The sequence below is a fragment of the Rana temporaria genome, chromosome 9 (assembly GCF_905171775.1).
Source record: "Rana temporaria chromosome 9, aRanTem1.1, whole genome shotgun sequence".
NCBI lineage: Eukaryota > Metazoa > Chordata > Amphibia > Anura > Ranidae > Rana > Rana temporaria.
In genome coordinates, this window is record NC_053497.1 from 139,244,394 (window position 1) to 139,263,275 (window position 18,882).

The 18,882-nt window shown below is 44.8% G+C and overlaps 1 protein-coding gene across 2 annotated transcripts in view; it reads left to right on the forward strand.

Moving 5' to 3' along the window:
- The window catches only part of ABL1 (ABL proto-oncogene 1, non-receptor tyrosine kinase), a 325,871-nt gene extending 307,503 nt beyond the window's left edge, over window positions 1-18,368 (forward strand). For both annotated transcript variants that reach the window (XM_040324661.1, XM_040324660.1), the window contains one exon: window positions 14,959-18,368. In XM_040324661.1, coding sequence (XP_040180595.1) covers window positions 14,959-16,601 — 1,643 coding nt within the window. In that variant the 3' untranslated portion in view covers window positions 16,602-18,368. The remainder of the gene's footprint in view (window positions 1-14,958) is intronic.
- The last annotated feature ends 514 nt before the right edge of the window (window positions 18,369-18,882 follow it).

Genomic DNA, 18,882 nt, shown 5'->3' on the forward strand with positions numbered 1-18,882 from the left:
ATTAAATACCACCAAAAGAAAGTTTTTATCTGTCCCAAATGATATAACATTAATTTGGATAGCGTTGCATTAAGGAAGTAGTTGTAAAGCTATCACAGTGCTGAAATATGACCTGGTACTGAATGAGTATTACAGACGTGTACTGAAGTGGTTAATTTCGCTTTTTGGTGATCTCATTATTACATTGGCTCTACCTTGGACGCCAAATGTCCCATTTAAAAGTATATAAATCTTGTTCTCATTTTCAGGATTGGAGGGTGAGAGTATACTGTACCTTCAGTTGTATAAAATATCTTCTTGTGTATGCTCATTGTTTTTGTCCCTTTGAGAAGTAATATTCAGCTACGGATCACGGCAACTTGAGCCTTCACTTCTTGTCCCCATGACAACCAAAGAGGATACTTTATTCTTTATTTTTATAGTAGCAATTAATATGCTTCTTGGGAAAATATTTCAACAAACCCTTAGTGAGAAACCGCAGCAAAAATGTATCAAACTTTTGGACCTCTTCTTGTACGTTGTTCCATTTTAGTGTTGTTTGCTGAACTCAAGGCAAACCGTCTTGAAGTTCTACATGTTCTCCAATCTTGAAGATGTTTGGCTGTTAATTTTTCATTCTGAGCCTAAAAGATGTTGAATATGGACTCTGCACAAAGCAGAGCTCAGGAAGCTGTCTGGGTAAGGAGCAAAACATCTCGAACATTGCAGAGCAAGTCCAATTAAATGTGACCAACTTGTACTACCTGCAGCTAAATGCACACATGAAATATATTCTCTACTATCAACTAGGTCTCCTCTCTGCCCCCAGCCTGTGATTAGACAGTGAAGTAGAAGATTAAATCATCTCTCTGATCATTCTACTCTCCTAGCACTGTAGCATACTCAATTGGTTCCTAGTTCTGCCCCTTCCCTCCCCTCCCAGGTTGGAATTTTGATCTACGGGTGATTGTAAAAGGCTAATTCAAAGTTGTTGGCTATTTCTTTATCGTACATCACGGGACACAGAGCGGCATTCATTACTATATGGGTTATATGGAGTACCTTCAGGTGTAGACACTGGCAATCTCAAACAGGAAATGCCCCTCCCTATATAACCCCCTCCCATAGGAGGAGTACCTCAGTTTTTACGCCAGTGTCTTAGGTGTTAGTCATGGTTTAGCTTGCCTCCGCATCCTTGGGATTAGGTGAGCTACCGGTTCTGTCCAAAAAAGCCTCAGCGCTAAAGTGGTCAGTAACCGGACCCCAAACCCTTGGGGTATAGCCCATAATGCTTTTCTTTTTAGAGAGCTGGACCCTGGGCCCAGAACTTAGAAACCTTTGGGTACCTAAAGTTTTCTGTTGCCAGGGTGCTATATGGGCCCAGGACAGTGGATCCTTCATAGGAACCCAGGGCCTGAAGGTCTAGACATCCCCACGGAGATGGGGGAAGATTGGGCCTCTTGCTTGGCAAAGTCCTGCGGCATGGAGCAGGTAAGTGAGGGGAAAACTTGCGGAACTTGGTTCTTAGCAGGTTTTTTTCTGGGGGGTCACAGGGGACATGCCTAAAGTTATGCACTGCATCTGGCAAACTAGTCACATATCATAAAGATAGGATGGCTCTCTATGTATTATTCCCCATAAGATGTGACCTCCCTTGTAGTGTTGGAAAAGCATTGAGTGGGGCCTGTGTTATATAAAAATATATGTGTGTGTCAGAGAGCTTTGCTTACCTGCAGGCCTCCAGGCGATGCTCCATTCAGTCTTCCTCCTCAGAGCCTGCAAGCAGGCAAAACGCTGACCTCCTCATGGTTCCAGGCTGCAGGCTGCAGTTTGCTGGAACAGAGAGGTCCCTTCCTCCCAAAATCCCCCCCCCCCCCCTGTCGGGAGGGGCATTTCCTGTTTGAGATTGCTGGGGGGGAAGGGCGGGTCAGTGGCTTAAAGGAAGGGGCGGCCCTTCCTTGTTTGTTCCATTCAATACTTTGGAACTGAGGAGAAAGACCAGAGCGGCAGCACGGGGCGCCGAGGACACACAGTGGCCAGAAAGGATATTGCAGTCTTCAGAGGACTGTTTTTTCAAGCCTAGAAATAGGCTGTTTCTTTTCCATCTCATAGTTTTTCTTTGCAATACTACTCAGGGGGACAGAATGTTTTTTTCTTTCCTGGATTTGAAACAAAAACGAAAAAAAAAAAAAAAAAAAGTCATCTAGGGGAGAGGAAGCATTTTTTTATCCCCCAAACAGGTGTTTGGACAATTAACTTTTATAGTTCCAAATACCAATAGGTAGCAGGTGTACCTCGGTATTGTACCATGGTATGCCGCTGTTTTCCCTACAGGGAGCCTTGGGGCCATCGGGATCTGGGGCTGGAGCTGACGCGGGTCAGTCCAACCCTAAGATGGTCACGGAGGAGGTATTACTCACCTCTTTAAAAGAGATGCAGAAAAGCATGGGAAAAATGATAGCCGCAGCTATGCGGGGCAGTAAGCGGAATAGATCTCCGTCGCCCGAGCGCGGACCCTCAGAAGAGGAGGTCCTTTCCTCAGGGGAATTGGACGACCTCTTGGACAAGGACCAAGTAGGTTCAGGGATCGAAGACCCGGATACAGAGGAGTCTGGGGCAGTCTCCCTGAGGGAGAGCTGGTGGATTCAAGGATTGTCGGACTTGGTCCATAGGGCATTCAACTTGCCAGTACCAGATCTCCAGGTATCGACGGTTTCAGCTTTGGGCTCACTGAGGGCGCCTCAAAGCAATGCTGTGTTTCCGATCCATCCTCTATTAGAGGGAATTTTGTTCCAAGATTGGAACAAGCCAGATAAGATCTTCTTACCACCTAAAAGGTTCTCTGTCCTATATCCTATGGAAGAAAATTTTTCCAAAAGATGGGCTACTCCTGCAGTGGACGCAGCCATCTCATGTGTTAACAGATCGTTAACATGCCCTGTAGAAAACATACAGGTGTTCAAGGATCCAGTTGATAAGCGCTTGGAAGCACTACTTAAGAACTCCTTCACTACTGCAGGGGCAGTAGTACAGCCAGCTGTGGCTGCGATTGGGGTCGCTCAAGCATTATCGGATCAATTTAAGCAGATGCTTAAACTTATTCCGGCCCAGCAGGCAGAAAAATTTTCGGATGTCCCTAAGGCCATATGTTTTACGGTAGACGCAATCAAGGATTCTATCCAGCAAGCGTCACATTTATCGTTATCCCTTATCCATATGAGAAGACTCTTATGGTTAAAAAGCTGGGAGGCTGAGCCCCCATGCAAGAAGCTCCTGGTAGGGTTCCCCTTCCATGGAGGACGACTCTTCGGAGAAGACCTAGATAAATACATTCAGACCATTTCAAACGGCAAGAGTACTCTCTTGCCAACTAAGAAGAAGGTTCAGGGACCTGCGTTTAAACGACAGTATTCCCCTGGGCAGGGGCCCTCTAATGCCAAGCAGTATCGACGGCCTCCTGCAAAAGCAAACTTCGGCTTCAACAGCAGATCACAAGGACAGGCTGTTAGAGGCAAAAGGCAGTGGTTTCGCAAACCAGCAAAACCAGCCCCCAAGCCAACCTTATGAAGGGGCGCCCCCACCCACGAAGGTGGGGGGAAGGCTGCGACTCTTTTCAGAGATTTGGGAAGCCAGCATTCCCGACGAGTGGGTACGGTCTTCCGTGGCCACAGGCTACAAATTAGATTTCCTAAGGTTTCCTCCTCCTCATTTCCAGAAGTCGAGGATTCCAAACGATCCGGAAAAGGGAGCCGCATTAAGATCGGCATTAGATCATCTACTTTCCCAGGAAGTAATAGTAGAGGTACCAGTCCTGGAACAGGGGCTGGGTTTCTACTCCAACCTATTCATCATCCCAAAATCCAATGGAGATGTCAGGCCAATTTTGGACCTAAAGATGGTAAATGCATATCTAAAGATCCGCTCATTTCGGATGGAATCCGTGCGGTCAGCAGCTGCCACACTCCAGAAGGACGACTTCATGGCGTCCATAGACATAAAGGATGCCTACCTTCATGTTCCAATTTATCAGCCACATCAAAGATATCTACGCTTCATGGTGGCTTCGCGTCACTTCCAATTCGTGGCGCTTCCCTTCAGGTTGGCTACGGCCCCCCGGGTGTTCACGAAGGTCCTAGCTCCAATCCTAGCCAAACTAAAGATCCAAGGGGTCACGATCCTAGCATACCTGGACGACCTCCTAGTCATAGATCACTCGTCTCCCGGCTTGGAGCGAGCAGTGGCCCTCACGGTCCAATACCTCGAGAGGTTCGGCTGGGTCCTAAATCGAGAAAAGTCAGCTTTCCAGCCCACAAAGCAGTTGGAATATCTCGGCATGAGATTAGACACAGAACAACAAGGAGTGTTCCTACCTCTGAGGAAGGTAAAAGCCATCAAGGAATTAATCCTACTGGTTCTAAGCAAGAAAGAACCGACTATTCGCCTATGTATGAGGTTACTAGGCAAGATGGTGGCCACATTCGAGGCGGTACCATACGCCCAGAGCCACACTCGCATCCTACAGGCAGCCATCCTGTCAGCATGGAGCAGAAGGCCACAGGCCTTGGATATCCCGTTGCCGCTCTCATCAAGAGTCCGACAAAGTCTGTGTTGGTGGTTAGACCCTCAGAATCTACTGAAGGGGAGGTCTTTCAGCCCAGTGGCTTGGAAGATAGTGACCACAGACGCCAGCCTGACGGGCTGGGGAGCAATTTTGGATGGTTGCACTCGCCAAGGTACTTGGGCAAAGCCAGAGAAGCAGTTGCCCATCAACATCTTGGAGCTCAGAGCAGCTCGACTAGCCCTCAGGGCTTGGACGTCAAAATTGCAGGGGTTCCCGGTGAGAATTCAATCAGACAATGCCACGGCCGTGGCATACATAAATCACCAAGGGGGAACCAGGAGTCAAGCCGCTCAGAGAGAGGTGAGCTTGATTCTTCTATGGGCAGAGGCTCATGTGCCCTGCATATCGGCAATATTCATTCCAGGAGTGGACAACTTTCAGGCGGACTTCTTAAGCCGCCAGACTCTATGGCCGGGGGAATGGTCTCTGCATCCACTAGTCTTTCAAGCACTCTGCCAAAGATGGGGAGTGCCGGACGTGGATATCATGGCATCGAGACTCAACAAGAAACTAGACAGGTTCATATCCCGCTCAAGGGATCCGATGGCCTGCGGAACCGATGCGTTGGTTTGCCCTTGGCATCAGTTCAAACTTCTTTATGCGTTTCCCCCGCTCCAGTTACTACCCCGCCTGCTGCGCAGGATCCGGGTGGAGCACATACCAGTCATCCTGGTAGCTCCAGCATGGCCCAGAAGAGCATGGTACTCACTAATCTTAAGGATGGTAGTGGGAGACCCGTGGACTCTTCCTCTACGGCCAGACCTGCTATCGCAAGGTCCGATCCTCCACCCTGCCTTACGGCATCTAAATTTGACGGCCTGGAAGCTGAATCCCTGATTCTCAGGGGTAGAGGTCTGTCTCGGAAAGTAATCTCTACCCTAATCAGAGCCAGGAAACCGGTCTCTAGGGTGATTTATTACAGGGTCTGGAAGGCCTATGTAGGCTGGTGTGAGTCCAAGCGATGGCTTTCTCGCAAATTTACCATCGATAGAGTATTAAGTTTTCTCCAGCTAGGAGTGGATAAAGGATTGGCATTAAGCACAATCAAAGGACAGATTTCTGCCCTGTCAGTGTGGTTTCAGCGGCCGCTGGCCACCCACTTGCTGGTTAAGACCTTCCTTCAAGGGGTCTTACGTATTAAACCTCCAGTTAAATCCCCGCTTTGTCCGTGGGATTTAAATCTTGTTCTGTCAAGTTTACAGAAACAACCGTTTGAGCCGTTGGCTGAAATTCCTTTGGTTTTACTGACAAGGAAGTTAGTATTTTTGGTTGCCATAGTTTCCGCAAGAAGAGTTTCGGAACTGGCGGCCTTATCCTGTAAGGAACCATATCTTATTTTTCATAAGGACAGGGTCGTTCTCCGCCCTCATCCTTCCTTCCTACCGAAGGTTATATCCAGTTTTCATCTGAACCAGGATTTGGTATTACCATCCTTCTTCCCTAAACCTACTTCCAGAAAGGAAGGGTTGCTGCATACCTTGGATATTGTCAGGGCCATGAAGGCCTATCTTAAAGCTACAAAGAAGATCCGGAAAACAGATGTGCTGTTCATTCTACGGATGGGCCCAAGAAGGGGCAGGCAGCTGCAAAATCCACCATTTCTAGGTGGATTAAGCAATTAATCACTCAGGCCTACGGCTTGAAAGGGTTGCCTCCTCCAGTATCATTAAAGGCTCATTCTACTAGAGCCATGGGCGCCTCCTGGGCAGCACACCACCAGATCTCTATGGCTCAAGTTTGCAAGGCGGCAACCTGGTCTTCTGTCCACACATTTACAAAATTCTACAAGTTGGACGTAAGAAGGAATACTGATACTGCCTTCGGGCAGGCAGTGCTGCAGGCTGCAGTTTGAGACCCTCGGATTCCGGGGGCTCCTCTTTTTTTGAGTTAAATTTAAAAATTTTATTTTTCTCAACTAAGTTGGATTTATTATGATTTGAGTATATCTCTAAATTAAATCCTTTTGTCTTGGAGATGTTCTCCCTCCCCTCATTGTAAGCATTGCTTTGGGACATCCCATATAGTAATGAATGCCGCTCTGTGTCCCGTGATGTACGATAAAGAAAAAGAGATTTTTAATACAGCTTACCTGTAAAATCTTTTTCTTGGAGTACATCACGGGACACAGAGCTCCCACCCCTCTTTTTTGAGGACCATTTTGGGAGGCATACTGCTTGCTACAAAACTGAGGTACTCCTCCTATGGGAGGGGGTTATATAGGGAGGGGCATTTCCTGTTTGAGATTGCCAGTGTCTACACCTGAAGGTACTCCATATAACCCATATAGTAATGAATGCCGCTCTGTGTCCCGTGATGTACTCCAAGAAAAAGATTTTACAGGTAAGCTGTATTAAAAATCTCTTTTTTTTTTTTTTTATTCAGATTGTAATTTTACTGAGGAAAAAAACTTTCAAACCATGGTCAACTTACCACACTAAACAATATCAGTCTCAGTGCATTTGCTACATTATCAACTAATTTTCCAAAAATATTCATAACTATTCTAAAATATTTACAAATTAAAAATTAAAAAAATACTCCAGAGCCAAATATATATATATAATCTCTGTAACAGGCCATTCCGCTCTACTAAAAACATAACCAACCTTTTTATTATATATTAGAATTGGAACGTTATGCATCTATCCACATTCTTTATAGCTCTTCAAACTTTTGAGAGGCATTACGTTGAACATAATAAAGGGTGAAAACTCTGTGCCAAGTGAATAAATATATAGTAGTAAATTAAACAAGCTTCTCCCCTTCTCAAAGAGTGAATGCTCCTAGTGATATGGGTAAAAGATAGGGGGCGTTAATAATTAATAAAAATAACAATAAAAATCATAGGACTGCACTCCTGAAGTCACTAATCCTTATCAAATAAACAAATGTCCACAAAACATTATCAAACAACATATGATTAAAAAATGTTGTGAAATATCAATTGGTGCAAATAATATTCAGTTCCAATCTTAAGCACAAAAAAATATTATGGTAATAAATCAAAGTTCATAAAACACCAAACGTCCATTCAGTGCTTGCTGTGATATACTGATAGAGAAGTGATCCTTCACCAAACTTAAATAAACATCCAAAGTGACTGGATAAGTAATCTGCTTACCAGAGCACATTGACTCCTTTACTCAAAAAGAGATTTAATGAGAGCTTATGCAGGATAATGCCTGCTCACATAGGCTGAAATGGAGGTATTAGGCGACTTCCTCCTTAAAGGTCTCGGCCGGATATGAAATAACAATGGAAACATCCATAGCGTAATTTTGTTTATTAAAAAATGAGCAAAGAGAAATGTTAGCCAAATGGCTACTCATATTTAAAAGTACCTATCCCGGCACTGGGGCTGCTGGCTCTAATCGGTAGTCTGAGGATCTTTCATATCCGGCCGAGACCTAATATCTCCATTTCAGCCTATGTGAGCGGCATTATCCTGCATAAGCTCTCATTGACTCTCTTTTTGAGTAAAGGAGTCAATGTGCTCTGGTAAGCAGATTACTTATCCAGTAATTTTGGGTGTTTATTTAAGTTTGGTGAAGGATCACTTCTTTATCAGTATATCACAGCAAGCACGGAATAGACGTTTGGTGTTTTATGGACTTTGATTTATTACCATAATATTTTTTTGTGCTTAAGATTGGGACTGAATATTATTTGCACTAATTGATTTCACAATATTTTTTAGTCCTATGTTGTTTGATAATGTTTTGTGCACATTTGTTTATTTGATAAGGATTAGTGACTTCAGGAGTGCAGTCCTATGATTTTCATTGTTATTTTTATTAATTATTAGCGCCCCCTATCTTTTACCCATATTACGTTGAGCATAAGTATATTTTTCAAAGATTACACGTTTGTCCATTTCTCAAATCCAATCACCAAGGGTAGGAGGGTTTGGTGAAACTCAGATTCTTACACTGTTTGCATTTACACTAATTGGTGTATTTTTTTTTGTGATTGGTGTATTTATAGCTGCCTGGAGATCATCTTTCAAAAATATATTGTTTAACCTGTCACTAATCTGGACAGCTCAAACCTTTTGTATGATGAAATTGTGTGCCCAGTCTTAATTGCCCAGGTTTGTGTCAGGTCAACTTAAATTGAATGTGTGGGCAAAATAAGCAAGGGAAAAAAAAAGTATTCAGTACATCTCTGCAATGCATACACATTTTCCCATGTTTTGTCTCTTTAAAAACACTGCAAGTACAAACAAATGTGTGTTAATCCTTCCAGAAATCCAGTGAGCTCCAAGCCTCTATAATAAGCTGACAACGTTGCCTCACATGCAGTAGCATCCCAAGCAGTGTTGTCAGCCATGGCTACAGAACATCTCCCCTTTTGCTATATTTTTGGGGAGGGGGGGTGTCCTGTAGTCCAGCTGAGGAGAACCATGGTGACTGATATCAGTGTTTGGGATTTCAGTGCAGCTGAAGTAGTGTTTTCAGCTCAATACAGGAATTCAGGGGCTCACTTGAATGTCTGGCAGCTCAACAGATATCTCTCTGTTAATGGGGAGGGTAGTGCTGCGCTAATCAGTGGTGAATGGATAGGTGAATAGACAGGTGAGGGAAGGAAATAAAAATTGGTATAACTGAGATAAGGAGCAGTATAGCCAAAATGGCATCAGCATAAAAATAAAATAATCAGTGAACAATAACAGTACTGGTGCAAATCATATAACTCCACAAGTTCCTCTTAATGTGATGAAATACACTATGAATAAAGTGATGGGTGGTGCAAAAAAATCCCAAATAACTGTGATGGGTAACACTACTAAACTGGTGATAAACAGTCCATCAAACAAGGCTTGAGCAATATCAACAAAAAATATATAAATAAAATTTCAAAAGTCCAAAAAGCAAAAGTGCTAGTGTGGGTCCGCAATATGAAGTGGAAGGGGAATGGGTATCCAGTGATCCTTTTAGGGTGAATAAGGATGTCCCCTTACCTTACTGCTGTAAGGTAACAGCATATAGATCCAACCACATTAGATGGTTCTCTCGATGGGCTCTGATCCAAAAACGGCAGGTCCTCCTTGGAGTTCTCGTCCCAGATTGGTCAGTTTCTCGCCCATTCATAGAGATATCCAGTAATAAATATGGCCGATGGCTGATGATGAAACCATGGTTTCATATCGGCCATATTTATTACTGGATATCTCTATGAATGGGCGAGAAACTGACCAAGAAATCACAGGGCCCCATAGCAAAATGTTGTATGGGCCCCCCCCCCCCCCCCCCCCCCCCCCGAGAAAAAAAAATCACGCCCACCAAAATGCCCCACATCCTTTATTTGATATCATTATAACTAAAGAGGACCTGTCATGGCTCTATACATGTATAGGAGTATAAAGAGGACCTGTCATGGCATTATACGTGTATATAGAAGTATAATGAGGACCTGTCATGGCTCTATACATGTATGTAGGAGTATAAAGAGGACCTGTCATGGCTCTATCCTAGTGATTTGGAACAGAGATCTCTCTCCTCCTCCAGTCAGTCCCACCCCCCCCCCCAGTTAGAAACACCTCCCAGGGAACACATTTAACCCCTTCCCTGACAGTGACATTTACACATTAATCAGTGCATTTTAATAGCACAGATCGCTGTATAAATGTGAATGGTCCCAAAAATGTGTCAAAAGTTTCTGACCTGTCCACCGCAATGTCGCAGTCTCACAAAAAACAAGACAAAAAAAAACAGATCACTGCCATTACTAGTAAAAAAAAATAATAATAATAAAAATGCTTGAAGTGCATAATTTCTATTATTACATTGTTATATAAAATAGTTCAACTCACCATATTGCAGAATCAGTAGGAGCCCCGAGCGTGTCACTTGCCAACGTCACCTGCCTTCAGATGCGGATTGTCACTTGCCGCGTCACCAGATGCGGGTTGTCACCTGCCACACATTGCAGATTGTTACTTGCCACGATGTCACAACGCCACCTGTCACACATTGTCACTTGCCACAACGTCACCTGCCACACGTAGCAGATTGTCACTTGCCACATCACCTGCCACACGTAGCAGATTGCCACTTGCTGTGTCCCAGAGTAAAGGCAGGCAGCAGAGAGATAATGTAATCTCTCTGCTGCCCGCACAGTGGGGACGGAACTGCAATGATGTCATCTCTCTGCTCCCCCGCCCGCTGATTGGCAAGCAAGCCCGCTCACCTGCTGACTGTCCCGCCCGCTGACTGTTCTCCTGTTCTGCCCGCAACGCCTAGGTGAATGGAGCTTGCTGGCAGAACAGGTGGAGCGGGCTGGCTGGCGGGTGGGCGTCAATTTGCCTCCCAGTGCAGCGCGGAGCGGGCAGAATAGGTTGACAACAATTTGTCTCACAGTGCAGCGGGGAGTGGAGCGGGCTGGTGGAAATTTGCCCCTCAGTGCAGACAGGGCTGGTGCTAGGCAATTTGGCGCCCTAGGCAAGACCAGCTACGTGCCCCCCCCCCCCCAAAGAAAATGTCCCTGCGTCCATCATATGTAATGTGCACCAGTAAATTTAAGGGGGTGGGGTGGTATGAAGATTACAGGGGGTGGTAGGAAGATGACAGGGGTGAGTGGTAGGAAGCTGACAAAGGTGGGTGGCAGGAAGAAGACAGGGAGGATGGAGATGACAGGGGAGGGTGGTAGGGAGGTGACGGGGAGGATGGAGATGACAGGGGTGGGTGCAGGAAGCTGACAGGGAGGATGGAGATGACAGGGGTGGGTGGTAGGGAGGTGACGGGGAGGATGGAGATGACAGGGGAGGGTGGTAGGGAGGTGACGGGGAGGATGGAGATGACAGGGGTGGGTGGCAGGAAGCTGACAGGGAGGATGGAGATGACAGGGGTGGGTGGTAGGGAGGTGACGGGGAGGATGGAGATGACAGGGGTGGGTGGTAGGGAGGTGACGGGGAGGATGGAGATGACAGGGGTGGGTGGTAGGGAGGTGATGGGGAGGATGGAGATGACAGGGGTGGGTGCAGGAAGCTGACGGGGAGGATGGAGATGACAGGGGTGGGTGCAGGAAGCTGACGGGGAGGATGGAGATGACAGGGGTGGGTGCAGGAAGCTGACGGGGAGGATGGAGATGACAGGGGTGGGTGCAGGAAGCTGACGGGGAGGATGGAGATGACAGGGGTGGGTGCAGGAAGCTGACGGGGAGGATGGAGATGACAGGGGTGGGTGCAGGAAGCTGACAGGGAGGATGGAGATGACAGGGGTGGGTGGTAGGGAGGTGACGGGGAGGATGGAGATGACAGGGGTGGGTGCAGGAAGCTGACAGGGAGGATGGAGATGACAGGGGTGGGTGCAGGAAGCTGACAGGGAGGATGGAGATGACAGGGGTGGGTGGTAGGGAGGTGACGGGGAGGATGGAGATGACAGGGGTGGGTGGTAGGGAGGTGACGGGGAGGATGGAGATGACAGGGGTGGGTGGTAGGGAGGTGACGGGGAGGATGGAGATGACAGGGGTGGTAGGGAAGTGATGGGGAGGATGGAGATGACAGGGGTGGGTGGTAGGTGACGGGGAGGATGGAGATGACAGGGGTGGGTGGTAGGGAGGTGACGGGGAGGATGGAGATGACAGGGGTGGGTGGTAGGGAGGTGACGGGGAGGATGGAGATGACAGGGGTGGTAGGGAAGTGATGGGGAGGATGGAGATGACAGGGGTGGGTGGTAGGTGACGGGGAGGATGGAGATGACAGGGGTGGGTGGTAGGGAGGTGACGGGGAGGATGGAGATGACAGGGGTGATAATAGGTATGACAGGCCTCAGAGGTAGGGTGGTGGGATCATCGTGCTCCTTGTCATCCCCCTGTTCCTGGCATCCCACTGGGATGCCAGGAACAGGGGGATGACGAGAAGCATGATGATGACAGGAGACAGTAGGTGGCATCACAGCATTAGGGCTGTGTGTGAGGTCATCACAGGCAGCTGGTAGCAGGGATGTTTGGGCGCGCTTGTTCAGGGAGTGACGTCACGGGAATCGGATGCTGTCAGTGTCGGGCAGCGGACCGATGATGCACAGTACCTCGAGACTGGCTCGCCGATAATAGCGTTGCTCTGGCAGGTCTTCCACACTACGGGCATCCATCCTGGAGTCAAGGAGCTGCTCAGTATTACCCGCGCTCTGCATATGGTACTTGGTAGGAGATTCACAGAGCGCGGGGGAAGGGGAGGAGCCAGGGGAGGGGAGCACACCACCTACTGACCAAACATTGGATGATCGCGGTTGTGACAGCCTCCCAGCGCCGCCTCCTCTTCCTCCACAGGACTGCGCGGCGGCAAGGCTTAGTTACAATCATTTATGTCACAATTTCACATTAAATGCAGCAGGGGGAGTGGAGCGGGCGGAACGGCATGGCGGGGCTCTTCATCCTCACCGGGCCCCACTCGGCTGCGGGCCCCATAGCGCCCGCGTGGGTCGCTATGGCGGTAGTTCCGCCACTGTGTATTTCATCACATTAAGAGGAACTTGTGGAGTTATATGATTTGCACCAGTACTGTTATTGTTCACTGATTATTTTATTTTTATGCTGATGCCATTTTGGCTATACTGCTCCTTATCTCAGTTATACCAATTTTTATTTCCTTCCCTCACCTGTCTATTCACCTATCCATTCACCACTGATTAGCGCAGCACTACCCTCCCCATTATCAATTGCTTATGGTTTGATACACCTTTCAGTGCCGCAGCTGTACCTACACCCCTCCTCACTTCCATTTCCCCCCCCCCTTTCTTTCTTCCCCTCCTTTGATAAGCGCGGTAATATCCACTTTTTCAATAGATATCTCTCTGTACTTGCATATACAAAACATAGGGAAATATGCATGTGTTGCAGAGATGTACTTGCTAAATTTTTTCACCCAGACATGCATGTTAAATGCGTGGAAAACTGCCATGGTATTCTTATATATACAATGGTCATATGCAGGTCAGAAAGACAACTGTGACCATACTTTGACTACTGCTGGTCTTGGTATAATAGCCAAATGCTTGTAGCAGTTCTAGAGTTCACCTGTTAACTATTTCCTCTTCTGATCATTTCTGAAAATGCTTTGTATACTCAGTCAGTAAAACTTTTTTTAATATAATTGACAGAGAATTTCTGACCAGGTTTTGTTAAGCTTGTTACTGCTTATTCAAGACTCATATTCTGTCCAACTTCCCCAGCAAGTGTTCAAGTATAATGAATCATTTGAAATATCACCCAGAAACATGTGTAAACTTTCCCTGTTCATAAGAAAGCCAGTTAAAGTAGCTATCCCTTCTAAATGTCTAGGAAGAATGGTGTCATGTTCATTCTTTATAGAAAGTGGAGGGCTCATATGACTGTGGTCCTTAACAAATGTATAAGATTTCACATGAGTCAGTTGACATTTCATACCTGCATTGAAGTTTAGGATATTGCTACTTTTTATGTTGCTGAGCAATATTTCTTTATAATTCTTTTTTTTTTTTTTAAACTGAAATGGCTGAACAATTTTTTTTTTTTCTGTTAAAAGATTCACTGTAAAATCCACATATTGAATGTTTGCTGGACGTTTTTTTGTCCTTTTTTTTTTTTTTTTTGCCTATGCGTTTTTAGAGACTTTTCTTTATGCGTGATGAAGCGGCTGTGGGCAAATCCTGCTAGATTTTGAAAAATTATAGGCAAAATCTGTTTAGAGTTTGAAATCTCTATAATGTGGTATACAAATGGGTGAATCTTTTTTTTTTTTTAATTGATTTGTTAAGGGCAAATCTTTTTTGTAATAAACAAAAACCAAAAGGTTGACGCTGCGCTAAATTAAATATTGAATTATAAATGTAAATAGCTGCTAGCACTAAATTGTGTACAACAACTTGGTAACATAAAAAAGAAAAAAACAGTGCAGCGCTAGTGAGTGATATTGTGCTCATATAAATTAATAATAAACAAAAAAAGTCATTCTGGTGATTGGTGACAGCTTACCTCACATCAATCAAGAGTCTTTCACATTGTCTGCACAATCCACTTCTCTTTCACAAGGAAAATTACTGGATAGAGTCATATGAACTTTGTTTCGTGGCTTTTTAAGACTTTTTCTTCATATATCCATCTGCATTTTTATGTTTTTTCCTATTCTGGCTATATTTTCAGTTTATTCCAGAATGACTTTTTTTGTTTATTATTAATTTATATGAGCACAATATCACTCACTAGCGCTGCACTGTTTTTTTCTTTTAAATCTTTTTTGTAATTGGAATCAATTCTGTTGTATGTTGATAGGCAAATCATGTTTGAATTTTTGATTTAAGGATGGTGGGCAAATCTTGTAATTGGAATGTTTGTATAATATTGCTTTCTGATCCTCTAATATTTGTATCTGTCTTTTTCAGATATTTTGGACATTGAGCCAGCTGTTTCTCCTCTTCTGCCTCGCAAGGAAAGAGGTGGAGCTACAGATGGTGGAGCTACAGAAGATGACCGTTTGTTTCCCAGTCAGAAAAGAGCCAATCTCTTCAGCACTCTAATTAAAAGGAAGAAGAAGACCGCTCCTACCCCACCGAAACGTAGTAGCTCCTTTCGTGACATGGAGCAAAGGTGCTTAGAGGGAGAAAACAGAGATGCTAGTTTTGGGGGTGACCTTGATGCGCTTAAATTCCCAAGTAATGGGATGGCAATGACTAATGGATCTGTGCAAGGAAGCAGCAGTTTTATGTCCTTACAGTGGAAAAAGTCTGGCACGGTTGTAGGGCGGCAACCACCACCAGGAGAAGATGATGGCAACATCAACACAGGAAAACGATTTCAAAGGTCCTCTTCTGCTTCATGTATGCCACCTGGATCAAAAGATATGGAGTGGAGGTCAGTCACCCTGCCTAGGGAAATGCCATCAACCAGGTGTATGTTGGATGTGTCTAGTTCTGGGAGTAGCCAAAAAAACGAAAAACCTGCTCTTCCTCGAAAGCGAGGCAATGAAGGCAAACCAGACTTTTCATGTCCCCGTGGGGCTGTCACACCACCTCCTCGTTTGCCCAAAAAAGGTGAGGAGACTATGGATGAAGTGTTTAAAGACCCTGAACCAAGTCCAGAATCTAGTCCACCCAGTCTAACACCAAGATTGCCACGTAGAAAACCTGGTGGCCCTTCCTCTTCCGCTTTACAAAAAGAGGAGATGGGAAACCTTAAAACTGGCACAGACCTAGTTTCCTTGGCCAGACAACCAACAGGTCAAGGTAGAGCTGAAACAGATCTTCGTTTCAGGAGACTAAAGCCAACTGAAACACTCAACAAGGACAAAATGAAACTATTAAAGGTCAAACCTAGCTCGTCTCTACCACTTTCCAGCCCAGGTTCTTCATTGTCTTCCATTAGCTGTACTAATTTGGGTAAATCTACCAAGCTTTCCTCGCAGAACACAAGCCATGATTCTAGCACAAGTGAAACAAAGCACAGACTAGCAAACCAGAGCGAGGATCACCCAAAGATAAGCCCTGCTGTGACTGACAGTGCCAAGAAGACAGTATTAATATCCAACACCAAGCCCCAACCTTCAGAGAAACGAGCTGGATCTCAGGCAGGCATTGGAGGAGCAGTAGATCAAACACTGCAACCAGCATCGTCATCCTCATCTTCTACTGCTTTTATTCCCCTCCTTTCCACAAGGGTTTCATTACGAAAAACCCGGCAACCTCCAGAGAAACTGCTGAGTGGAACAGTCACAAAGGAGACTTTATTGGAGAGCACAGGTTGTCTCCGAGCTGCCATCAACCGTAACTCTGAACAAATGGCTAGCCACAGTACTGTGCTCGAGGCTGCCAAAAACCTGCATGCTTTCTGTACCAGTTACGTGGACTCTATTCAACAAATGAGGAACAAGTTTGCTTTCAGAGAAGCAATGAGCAAGCTGGAGAACAGTCTCCGAGATCTTCAAATCTGCCCCGCTGCTGCCTCCACTGGAGGAGGACCTGCCACACCTCAGGACTTTAGCAAGCTGCTTGCCTCTGTAAAGGAGATCAGTGATGTGGTCCAGAGGTAGCATTTAAATTCAGGGTTTTAAATCCAAGCTGAGAATGGAGGACATCAGGGCAAAATTGATTATGCCTTAACCCTTTCTCGTCCCTTGGGGCCAAACAAAGTTGCCATGGTTGCTTTAATATTGATGCCTGAAAGAAGTACTATTCGTCTGAACTTTGGATTGGGGGTGTTGAGGCCCATCGTGCCATTTGGCAATACAGATGCACACCTTTCCTCGTTTGAGCACACCCTTTTTTTGCATCCTATGCAAGAGACTGCAGTTCTCTCTGACACGGACCTTGGAGGTCTACAGGTTTCTTTTTTTTTGTTAAAGCCCTTAATTTTTCACAATACTGGAACCTGTGTGGGACCTATATGCAGGCAGTATTGTAAAGCAGAACCAATGCCATTGTCTAACACTGCTACTTCCTCATTGCCACTGCCTTATCTGTTATAGAACAACAGAAGACAAGGGGGGATGGTTATTTTGGCTTGCTCTGTGCGCACATTCTGAAAAAGTGCACAGATCCCAAAAAACATTCCAAAAATTTGGCCCAAAATGTATTAAGCACATAAAGGAGGCCATTGTAGCATTCCATGTTTCAATTCAGTAGTAATCTCTAGCACAGTTCTATTTGAGTAGCTGTTTTTCAGCTCCTCTTTAAGCAATATTCAAAAGTGTTCGCTAATGCAAGTGGTCCTAGCACATGCAGCACATGCACATCAAATTGGTGGCACAGAATCATAGCAGTGATTGTATGTAAAAGCCACCTCTGTGTGTTGGTGAAGACTTCTGTTGATTATTTTTTTGTTTTGTTTTTTTGTTTACTTTAAGTGCAATTCCTATTTTCTTTATATTTTTAAAACCAAAAAAAGTTGAAATGGCATGGTGGGGGCTGCCTATATTTATAGTATACTGCTATAATGTGAGCACAGATTTGTCTAACTTTGTTAAATGAAATTTTTAGGAAAATCTATAGCTTGAACATTTGAGAGTGGATATAACTTGGCGATAGGAGCCAAGAGCACAAATAGCAGAAGATGTGACATTTCATTAACAGAGTGAAGAAGCTGGCCAGTTTGTGGGTTTGATCCTTATTCAGGTGCCTAGAAACTAATGATGCAAAGTGCCTTAAGACTCTGTGATGTCACTAATACCCAATAAACTTGTTAGGCTCAGTATTGACTACACTCCCAAAATATGTGCCTCCAGTGTTCATTGGTGAAAAGTCCACTTGAATGAAGCCTTTTATGCCTCACGTTCTAGTTGCACCTGTATATATTTTTTTTTTTAAAGAAGAAAAGAAAAAAATAATTTGGTGCCTCCCACTTAATGTTTTACCATTTTTTGTATTATATTGTTTTATAATAATGCAATCTTTGTATCTCTCTCCCCCCCCCCTCTTTTCCTTTTAGACGTTTACAGTAATTTTGAATTTTTCTGTATAAATTACAGCTCGCATTTTTTATATTTTTTCTCCTTTACAAGGATATACAATTTTATATATATAAATATAAAGTTAAATGTGCACACACAGATGCCTTCCTTATTTCAAGCAATATCTGGCACTGATACGGAAAAAGTGCCTCAAATGCAGTGGGGTTTTGGAGTTGGCCGTCATGTGCTTGGCTGGGGCAGCTCAAGGACAGGACATCTTTGCCCATCACCTACAGTACTGGAGGTTGTTTTTTGGTCTTTCTGGTCACTTAGTGTTGTTGAGTTAGGCACTGTCAAGTGATTATAATTGAGGGGTTCAGTGATGTAATTAAATAAGTGATTGTCTTCCAACATTGTCCTCATTTGTGATTTTTCAAGGAGCCAAGGCTACACTGGCTGAAACTTTCAGCAGTTTCACCTTATTCCTTTTCTGAACATCCATTTTTACCCCCAGTACAGATTACAATTTGTGTATGTCATTCTCTTTTGGACAGGACATCATCTTCTATATTTCCAGACCACTAGTGCTGAGATCTAGGTACTGTGTTGACACCTTTCTGCCACTAAGGTTTTCATAAATGTTTTCAGTCCGAAGGGTAGCCAACCTTCACCCCCCCCCCCTTAATTTTCATTAGCATTATGTTAACAATTTACTGTGAGGTATTTGAATAATTTAAAGAGGGGGGGGGGGGTTACAGCTGATTGGTATAATTGTAGCAGCTTGTATGTCCAAGATCCCAGAGGGTTTTCCAGTTAATTTAATAATCCAGACCACCTTGCCCCACTTTGTAGTCAATAGTGGCTAATCCCTTTCACCAGTAGTTTCCAATTATCATCAAATCTTCAATACTTTGAAATCATAAAA